At 39.8% G+C, this 11,163-nt stretch overlaps 1 protein-coding gene across 1 annotated transcript in view; it reads left to right on the top strand.

Moving 5' to 3' along the window:
- Nucleotides 1–11,163, top strand: part of Abca12 (ATP binding cassette subfamily A member 12) — a 170,531-nt gene that overhangs the window by 95,790 nt on the left and 63,578 nt on the right. The window contains exons 15-19 of the mRNA XM_029475357.1: nt 2,820–2,984; nt 3,299–3,509; nt 4,752–4,891; nt 7,016–7,135; nt 10,138–10,228. Of these exons, the coding sequence (XP_029331217.1) occupies nt 2,820–2,984; nt 3,299–3,509; nt 4,752–4,891; nt 7,016–7,135; nt 10,138–10,228 (727 nt within the window). The remainder of the gene's footprint in view (nt 1–2,819; nt 2,985–3,298; nt 3,510–4,751; nt 4,892–7,015; nt 7,136–10,137; nt 10,229–11,163) is intronic.

The following is an 11,163-nucleotide window of genomic DNA, read 5'->3' as shown; positions in this document are numbered from 1 at the left end:
TGCACATGTGAACATGTGTGACTTCTACCAAAGATCATGTACTGCACATGTGAACATGTGTGGCTTCTACCAAAGATCATGTATTGCACATGTGAACATGTGTGACTTCTACCAAAGATCATGTACTGCACATGTGAACATGTGTGAACATGGGCTCAAGAATGAAGCTACTGACCAAGCTGTGTCTACTGTCACTTTGTATATCTAAAAACAAGGTAAAAATACTATATTAGTACCATAACATAAAATCTATTATTATTTCTTATTTTTCCGTAAACATTATTGAGTACAGTGAAAATAAAGATTGGGAGCTGGAGAGATAGTTGAGTGGTTAAGAAAAGTGGCTGCTCTTTCAGAGGACCTGGGTTCTACTACCTACATGGCACCTCAGAGTCAGCTATAATCCTAATGCCAGGGGGCTGTGATAGCATCTCCTGGCTTCTGCGGGCACTGCCTACTGCTGCACAGACATACTTGCAGGCAAAATACACACACACACACACACACACACACACACACACACAAATAAATAAATAAGTAAACAAGTAAATAAGTAAATAAATAAAAAGAAAAGGTTAAAAATTTTTTAATATTTTTTTATTGCGTATTTTCCTCAATTACATTTCCAATGCTATCCCAAAAGTCCCCCACACCCTCCCCCTCACTTCCCTACCCACCCATTCCCATTTTTTGTCCCTGGCGTTCCCCTGTACTGGGGCATATAAAGTTTGCGTGTCCAATGGGCCTCTCTTTCCAGTGATGGCCGACTAGGCCATCTGTTGATACATATGCAGCTAGAGACAAGAGCTCCGGGGTACTGGTTAGTTCATATTGTTGTTCCACCTATAGGGTTGCAGTTCGCTTTAGCTCTTTGGGTACTTTCTCACACTGTTTAAACATTGCAAGTAAAAAAACACACACTGAAAGGATTTTTAAATTCAAAAAATGTATAAGGTTCTTTGGGGGTGTTTTCAACATGCGAATGTTTGCATTTCCTTCATCAATTTAATAAGAAGCAGCCATTATTTATGGCCATGGTTGGCATGGAGAGGAGTGAGCAAAACTCTGCTGCGATGAGCAGATGCTCTGAAGTGTTCACTCACCACAGGACTGAGACAAAAGTACAAGCTGGAAAACTGAAAAGGTTCCTCTACCGAAGTCTATACTTGAGTCAACATTGCATACATCTTCTTTTTTTCCACTTCCTTATTTATTCACTTTACATTCTGATAACACCTCCCCTTGTTCCTCTCCTCCCAGTCCTGCTCTTACAGATCCCTCCCCCTCCACTGTTTCCTCTCCTCCTCAGAGATGGGAAAGCCCCCCTTGGGTACCACCCTACTCTGGTACATCCAGTCACAGCAGGACTAAGCACATTGTTTCCCACCAAAGCCCAAGCAGGCAGTCCTTTGAGGGGAAGGAGTTCCAATGGCAGGCAAAAAGCTGGGGAAAATGCTGTTTTCCCCACTTAAATATTAGAAAATCCAGAGGCTGAGGGGATAGAAATGCTTTAGAATCAGTTACAGTTTACCATGTTCTGCACATGCGTTTCACCTCACTCTTGCCCATCCTATATACTCATCGCACTCCTGCATCCCATCCCAACTCCTCCCAAGCAGCAGAGGGACCCTTGAAAAGTGTCAGTCACCTTGTGTCACCACTCTCATTACAAACAGCCAGTGGTTTCCATTCCCTCCTCCTCCCCCCCCCCGCCCCCCATAGGCTCTGTCCTATACCAGAGCCTTATGATCTGCACACACTTGGCATTAGGAATCATTGACTATGCAGCCATCCTTAGGCCCATGGTTAGCACATGGCAGTGTGGTATCACCCCAAAGCACAGCTCGCAGGATCTGAAGAGCAGATAGTTCATTCACCATAGCACTCACCCCTTTCTTTGCACATATGTATCTTCCTGGCTGAGATCTTAGCAGAGAGGCACTCGCCCATGGCCAGCTCCACAGCTAAGTACGTGTGTGTGTGTGTGTGTGTGTGTGTGTGTGTGTGTGTGTGCACGAACACGAACAGGTGCACATCATGGTAACATTTCTGGTCTTGAATGCTCTAAAGAGCTTTTCTTTCCCACATCTTTTTTGTCTGCCTAGAACCTCTTTATTCTTTTTTATTCTTATAATCTTTAATTTACTTTTAACTTTTATTTATTTGTATATGTGTAGTTAGGAACACAGTTTTTAGAGCAATAGCATACACATATGCAAGGCATTGCACAATAGATATTTACCATTCTGACATTGACAATACCTTACTTGGGGTGTGGAAGGATAGCTTAGCAGTTAAGACCATGTAGTATTCCCCTAAAGGGTAGCATTTCTATCCTTCATTGGAGAGCTCAAACATACAATCTCTGTAGTCTCAAATTATGCCTTTGCCTTTTGAATCAGTTGACTCAATCACACAGTATCTGGTCTATCTGGTTTCTTTCATTTAATATAGTATCTTCAAGTTTGGGACATGTTGTAACATGTATCAGCATATTTTTTGATATGTCCATATTATATTGCATTTTAAAGGTAAATTCAGGTGGATTGTTCCCATTCCCCACCTGTTGGCTGTTGTAAGCAAAATCCTTATAAAGGTTTGTATACCAGCCTTTATTGTGGGTTTATGTCTTCCCTCTGCTTGGGTGACTGTCTAGAAATGGAATGGCTGGTTTGTTTGGTAAATATCTCCATTTGACTGATCAGTCGTCGTTCCAAAACATTTCCCAAAGTGGCTCTTCTGTCTTATAATCTTACCAAGCATCCACGAGGTTCCAGTGCCTCCACATAAATCATTCCTTTTCATTCTCTCCCCATTAGGTGTTTTTCCCAAGGAAAGATCAAAAGCCAATGGAAAGGATGATGGAGCTTTTCATAAAGCTGAGAGAGATTCTCAATCAGTTGGCTTCCGGCACACATCCACTGCTGGACAAAATGAGATCCCTGAGACAAATGCACCTGCCCAGGAGTGTTCCATTAACACAGGTAGAAGAGTCACTCAGTCATGCTCTTCCTGAGAAATAATTCCTGTCAGGCTGGCTTTTATTTAAGATTGGGTGCAATAAGTTCAGCTACTGATCTAGCACACAGAAGACACAAACTCACAAGAAGAGAACCTCCCACTTTAGCCACATCTGGCACTTAAACCAGCGAGGTGTCATTTCTATGTTTAAGTTTGCAATTCACACTTTAAAGAAATTATGGAAACTGTTGAGTGCTACTACTTTTTCATTCTATGAGCACACGTAGCTCAGGTAGCATCAGGTAACATCAATAACTTTTTGGACATTGTCTCCCAGGCCATGTACAGAAACACTCGAATGAACTCACCAGCAGGATCGTTTAGTACTATCTCCCAGGCTCTGTGTTCCCAAGGGATCACCACCGAGTACTTAACTGCTATGCTGCCTTCTTCCCAGAAGCCAAAAGGCAACCACACCAAGGATTTTCTCACTTATAAATTAACTAAAGAAGAAATTGCTTCAAAATACGGGATTCCTTTAAATGCTAGTAAGTGTACCTCAAATTAGGTATGATAATTATTCTTAATGACAAGAGCATTACATGTTCTGTTGCTGCTTTTCATTTAAATGAAGTATTCATTTTACCTCAGAATAAAAATAGCAAACATTTGTGCAGGACTCACTTCGTGTTCTGCCTGTTAACTCATGCCCTCGTCCCTGCAGCCCCATGAGGTAATGTCTACCCTGTTGCATCTTACTGAGGGGGAGTGAAGCCCAAAGATAAAAAACACTTGCCCAAGGTCACTGAACTTAGAGGTCTCAGAGCTATTGGGTTCCCTAAATGAAAAAATGTAGGGTCATAGATCCCTTTAGTCCTAGAAATATGCATTGAGAAAGGTATCATGAGGTGACTTGGTCATTGTGGGAACGTCCTAACAACCCGGAGTACCAGCCTCTACATCCTAGGTGATGTGATTCTATAGGAGTCTACCATAGAATAGGCAGCCCATAACTGACAACATTGTTGCTGGCCTGCACAGCTCTGTGGGTCTGTAGGCTACAGCAAGGTCATAACTACGAATTCTTGCCAGTACGTAATGCAAAAGCTTGTTTTAAATTTGCTTGGGTCTATATTTTCCCCTAACTTTTTAGCATTAGATGTTTATATGGTGTACAGTAGAGCCACGTGCGTGCAGCTGAGCATAACTGTTTAGTGGCATTCACTTGATCTATAAACTTTGAGATACAAAGTGTGATCTGAGGAACTCTTCCAGGTGATATATGGATATTTAGTATAGCAATTGAGTTGGCTCATGCATTCATCTTTTTATCCATTCTATAAAATCTTATGAGTGTCTCTTACATATCTGGTTCCATTCTGGGAGTCGGGTATTGTATATTTTTAGAAAATTAAGTGGTGGTAAAACATTTATGCTAGAAGCAATTTTGAAATATGTTTTGAAATCTTTGTATTTTTTTTTCCTGGTGAAATGCCATCATTTATTCTAGGCTCGCTTATCAGCTTAAACTTTCACACCTAAAGAACAATTATTACTTGGCTGTCTTACATCAATACCAGATGTTTCATATCTGTTACCAAAGTAGAAATTGCTAAGACATAAATTTTAGGCTATATAGTTTGTACCCAGTCTCCATGAATAAGTGGATTTGGAATGTGTACCTAGATATGACATTTTGGCTTTCCTCTAAATTATAATGATTGTTGCATATTAATTGTGTATATTAATTGATTGATGGATTATTTTATTTTCTTCCTTTTATCTTCCAGCACCATTTTGCTTCTCCCTTTACAAAGACATCATTAACATGCCTGCTGGGCCTGTGATTTGGGCCTTCTTGAAACCCATGTTGTTGGGAAAGATTTTATATTCACCATATAACCCAACTACAAAGGCCATTATGGAAAAGGTTTGGTTGTTAAACTCAATGTGTTTATGTGGGGGTACTGTTTCTGTTTTAACGTAGTCAACTCCTAAATTTATTTTAGATGATTCTGGCTTATGTCTTCTCTGCTGTCATCATTTCTTGTGATTTTTGGAAACTCTGGGCAATTCCTTCCTTTGGCCCGAGTTAGGTGTGCATGGCATTGGATCTAGGTGATGACGGGTGGGAGATCTTGGTAAAATGAACCATATGACATTTGGGGATAAAATTAGATACAGCTAGAAGTCAGACTTTTCACTGCATCTAAGAAAGCCAAAAAGTTTTCAATGACTCGAATGTTAGAAGCATATATAAAAATCACACTAGAAAGAAAAAGGGTGATCATATAACTCATTCAAATAAAAATAGCCCTTAAAGTATAGATTCTTGGCTCCATAGTAGGTTGTATAGTTTAATATTTCTTATTCTCATTAATGATACATCTTGAGAAGGACAATGTCATCAGGACCTGTACTTACCACCTGCCTCAGTTTATCATAATAATATCCTGTCACTTTAAAGTTGGCTTTGAGGAATGAATTTATGAAATTCCTAGGCAAATGGATGGACCTGGAGGGCATCATCCTGAGTGAGATAACCCAATCACAAAAGAACTCACATGATATGTACTCACTGATAAGTAGATATTAGCCCAGAAACTTAGAATACCCAAGGTACAAGATACAATTTGAAAAACACATGAAACTCAAGAAGAACGAAGACCAAAATGTGGACACTTTGCCCCTTCTTAGAATTGAGAACAAAACACCCATTGAAGGAGTTATTGAGACAAAGTTTGTAGCTGAGACAAAAGGATGGACCATCTAGAGACTGCCACACATGGGGATCCATCCCATAATCAGCCTCCAAACGCTGACATGCATGACAGACATGCAGAGCACACAGTAGACCCAGTGCCTTGAAGCTGAGACAGGAGTCTTTAGAGGTTGACACCCCTCTCAAAAGAGAAATAATGGATTGAGTGACATACCAACTCTTTGAAAAATGAAAGAAAGCAAAAAAAAAAAAATCTGCCTTAACATTACCTGATCATTAAATCACAGTTGGCATGAGTCTAACCTTACGCTGGGACTACGTAAAATGCACAGGTTTCCACTGAGCGCTGTTGCTTTGAATTTTTGTCATTTAACATTTTATTTGTCTTACTGGGTGTGAACACCACATAATTTTGTATAAGTGAGATGAGTCACTCTCACTCTCCAAGTGTGGACCTTCCCTTTTATGCTTGACTCAAATCTCCTCTCTTTTATGTGGTTAAAAAACTCCTTCAGTGCAATAGAGCTAGCAAAATTCTTTGCTTTTTAAAGACGTTTAAAGAAATGTTTTAATAGCATGGAATGTATTTATTTAATCACCAGTTGCTGGACATTCATTTTATTTCCAAGGTACATTTTTAGTTTTGTGCTAATGCAAACACTGTGGCCAGCAGAACACATTGCATACATTTCGACATGTTGTTTTCTTTCACTAAGGTTAAGGTCTAGGTTTGGAGGGCTGAAGAATATTTTATTGATTTGTTTTATTATTTTTTTTTAATTGAGTTAGGGTCTTGCTGTGTAGTTCATGCAGTTCTTGAGAGTTCGGGATCTTCCTACCTCAGCTTGCATGTGCTGACATTACAGACATGCACCACCATGCTTGGCTGCATTCTATTTGAATATTTCTTGTCTGACTTGTTTCCTAAATGGCTGTGATGTACATGTTCCCAGGGCCAAGAGTCAGACACACCTATCTTTTCTTGTTTTCTAACTTAGAACATTTAATTTAAGAAGACTATCCTCACTATGTGGGAGAATTTGGTCCTATTTAATATTGATATGTCAAATTTGACATTGGTAACATGTTGGAAATGAAGCAAGCTCTACATTTCCAATAATTTTTAATAAAGGATCTTGGTCCTTACAAGATGTATCATTTGAAGCTTGGAACACATAAAAACAACCTGACAATGGTGTTTCTTTTTCTCTCTCTTTTTAAAACCAACTCTACCTTTTAATGCTGTTGTTTTTAATATCACAAAAAAGTCTTATATTGAAATACATGAAAACCACAAATTGATGGTACCTCTCTTGTTTCTTCATTGTTAAGTCCAATGTAACTCTAAGACAGCTGGCGGAATTAAGAGAGAAATCGCAGGAGTGGATGGATAAGTCACCAATCTTCATGAATTCCTTCCACCTGCTGAACCAGACGATCCCAATGCTCCAGGTAAGGGACCACAGTGTCGGACACCTTACTGGGAATTACAATTCTCTGATATTCTAATCACCTTGATTACGTGAAGATAGTAACTTAGCATCCATATTCAATAAATCAGAATAACCTCCTCTCTAGAGATAGGGTCTGAGACAAGATAGCAGGATTCTCATTCACATTTATAACCCCACCCTTCGCTTTCCATGTTCCCGCCTCTCTACTGCTTCAGAAGTGAGAACTCTTCCACACAGATGTAACTATAACTAGTGCTATAATCATTTATCAAATGATTCTTTTTATTACATATTTTCCTCAATTACATTTCCAATGCTATCCCAAAAGTCCCCCATACTGCCCCCCACTTCCCTACCCACCCATTCCCATTCTTTTGGCCCTGGCATTCCCCTGTATTGGGGCATATAAAGTTTGCAAGTCCAATGGNCCTCTCTTTCCAGTGATGGCCGACTAGGCCATCTTTNGATACATATGCAGCTAGAGACAAGAGCTCCGGGGTACTGGTTAGATCATCATGTTGTTCCCCCTATAGGGTTGCATATCCCTTTAACTCCTTGGGTACTTTCTCTAGCTTCTCCATTGGGAGCCCTGTGATCCATCCAATAGCTGACTGTGAGCATCCACTTCTGTGTTTGCTAGGCCCTGGCTCTCTTTTAAATTAGTCTTTGATAGTTAATGTGTTTAGAATTTCTAAAGTATTAATATTGCAGAAAGCATTCAGCATCAGGAGTTCTTTAGTTGAAGCATGGGGCATAGATTGTACCTAAGATGCTTTCATGGATGTAGATGGGTAAGTGTCTCAAATTCAAGTCTTTGTAAGGGAGCAAAAGGCACGCCTAGAAAAAAAGTTCTAATAAATGGTGCCTTACAAATTTAGTCCTCACTCAGCCACTCTTGGTGTTCATGCCAGAGTAGTTACAGGTTTGACGTTGCAGCCCTGTGCACTTTGATTTGAAAAGCATGGTTCAGGATCCTTGTAAAAAGAAGCAGGCTCTTCTGAAGATGCTGAAATCAGTGCAGGGAACTGTTCCAAGTACAAAAGGGACTTCTGACCACTGAAGACCAGGCAGCAGGACTAGCCTGTGAGCAGCTGGAAAAGAGAACCTGCAGGAATGATAATATTCAAGACACTCAAGAGGGAGTGGTTTCCACTGCAGAGAGGTGCTCCCTATAATACTGATGCAGTCCAAGAATATTTTGGCAAAAAAAAAAAAAAAAAAGAAAGAAAGAAAAAGAAAAGAAAGAAAAGAAAAGAAATCTTGTCTTTCCCATCATGCCATGTAAATGAAACCCAGAAGGAATGATTCCTTTCATCAACGTTGGTCAGGAAAATTGCACCCGGAAGCTGCTTGCTTTCTTCGGTTTGTTTTGAGTAACAGTCAATGCAGTTACATTTACAGTGTGAATTAGAAAATAAATATAAACATCATTAATATGCTTGATAACTATAAAGTGAAGGGCATTTTTTCATCAAATGTGTTCCCTACAGTGTACTATTCAGTTTAACAATTAATGAAATAACTATTCTAAGTTCAACTACACCTTTATAGTGGATCTTTCCTGGCAAGTCTCAGATGGCAATGTTTCTTGAATAGAATTTTATTGCTCTATCTATTCTTCTCAGTGGAAGATTGCTCCTTTCTCCTCCCCACTCAAAAAAACAAAAAATCCTTTTTTTTCTATTGAGGGGGAGAAAACAGCACGCCCATTGTATTGTTTTGTTTTGTTTTTTGGGTTTTTGTTTTACAAAAAAAAGACAGGATTTCTTTGTGTAGACCTGGCTGTCCTGGAACTCACTCTGTAAACCAGGCTGGCCTTGAACTCAGAGATCCGCCTGCCTCTGCCTCCCAAGTGCTGGGATTAAAGGCATGTGCCACCACACCTGGCTTTTTTTTTTTTACAGTATTTTATTAAGGAAATTTTTTGTTGGCTAAAGTGCTGAATTACCAAAGGACGTGCTCTGTATACAACAACAGTTCCAACGTGCAGAATTTATTAGAACCTAAATGGCAGTCTTCACAGTGGGATTAGCAGCTAACTGAAGTATCTTTACTCCAGAGAAGGATAAATTGCTACTCTCAGTTCTCAAGGAAAAACTTAGTTCTGTGAATGTCCAGCAAGTTTGACATTGGTGGCATTAGCAGATGACATGACATGTGGCATGTTATCCAATGGCTGCTCCATAGTACCAAGGTTCTGGGTTCAATCATTAGCACATGTGCCCACGTGTGCGCATGCGTGCTAATGCTCACTTTGAGGCGTGGTAAAAAAAAAAATCTTCAGTGTGCCAAGCTCACAGTGAAAAAGGCTAATGATGAATACCTAGTGCAAGCTAGGTCCTTTAGGTTTGAAAATTGCCACAGGAGCCTTAATGTTGCAAATATATTATTATTTTAAATTTCAGTGTTTCAGCGGATTAGGTTGGTTTTATTGCTGTATTTTTCCATGGCCATATAGTTGTTGCTGTTCGATGCAGAATGGTGTTACAATAATGGACACTGACATTTCTGCTTAGTCATTTATCCCCCACTTCACAGAAAGATAACCTGGAGCCAGAAATAGGAAGCCTCGCAGCTGGGCATGAGAAACTAGAATACAAAACAACTGTGAGGTCAGACTCTATGCAGACCTTGTGAATGTCACAAGTTGCCTTTTTTTTTAAACCTCTGGAGGATGAAATGTACTCTGAAACACATTATTTATAATATATGTTTAAAAGGAAATCATTTATTAGCACCGAGAAAAATTCTATTTAATTGAATATAATTCTCTGAGGTTAAAAATAATTATGGTCCCCTCAGGGCACTTTTAGAAATCTGAGCAATTTATGTTAAAGACAAAAGTTCATTCTTTCACATCATTGTGCGAGAGCCCAAAAGCAGGTACATTAATAACGCCCAGTGGTGTCTGCTTCTTTGTTCCAAGGTTGTGTTCGGAGTGACAGTGATTAAACTTGTTTTCTTCTCATATTGAAACTGGTTCTTATTATTAATTTTTAGAATACTCTACGGAACCCCTTTGTGCAAGTTTTTGTGAAGTTCTCCGTGGGACTCGATGCTGTCGAACTCCTGAAGCAGATAGACGACCTTGGTGAGTCCCCACGGTGCTGCAGACTCTCATTCACTCCGCACATCAGAATTGGGGGAAGAAACCCAGTGCCCTGTGCCCTTGGGAGAACGTCCCTTTTCTTCTGTATTTAGCTCTTTGTTAGTTATTGGAAGAAATCAGGACCCTGGATATGTCTACCGACATCTTCTGTTAATTAGTAATAGGGATATGTGAACACTCGTGGTTGATTTCATAGCAATATATGTGATATAAATGCAACTTTTACTCCAATCACAGGAAGGCATAAGTAAGGTGGCACATTTTACTCCCCCAACCCCCCCTTTCCTTGATAACTCAGTGAGAAGTCAGTCCTCACAAGTGTGAGAGCATGAGATGATATCTGGCAGCTTTTAACATTTGATCCCCACTGGCCTCATCTCACCGAACTTAACTGGGAAAAGGCTATAGAGTTAACAGAGACAAACGTTGGAGACTCAAGAAGAAATAAGCCTAAATCAGTGTTTAAGGTTCGGTCTTCCTCTCAGGGTCCTGGGAAAGGAACAAGCTGCAGGGAATCAAAGGCAGCTGTCTGAGCTTACAGATTTCCTCTGCCAAGTCCCCACCTTCAACCTAAAGGATGCAAGACATCTAATTCAGACTGTGTCTGATTCATGGTTGCTATGCAACCCACCAGGATGAGGAAGGGATTGGGAGCATCGGAATTTGGCAGTAGCAGAGCAAATCCCCTCCTCCCTCCCAACACCTCTGGGACCCAAATGACTTAGGTAGCAAGCCAGTGGGAAGGAATTATGTCTATATTTGTATGTAGCTGTATGGTGTATAATTATACACATTTGATAATAGTCAACCCAATTTAGTTAAAGAAAGGTATTAGAGGATTTATTTTCTGAAAGTAAATGCTAAGTCACCATTTGATAAAAATATCCGGGATAAACTATAATGTTCTTTTTTTTTTT

Source organism: Mus caroli, chromosome 1, assembly GCF_900094665.2.
Source record: "Mus caroli chromosome 1, CAROLI_EIJ_v1.1, whole genome shotgun sequence".
NCBI lineage: Eukaryota > Metazoa > Chordata > Mammalia > Rodentia > Muridae > Mus > Mus caroli.
This window is presented reverse-complemented; position numbering and strand designations above follow the sequence as displayed.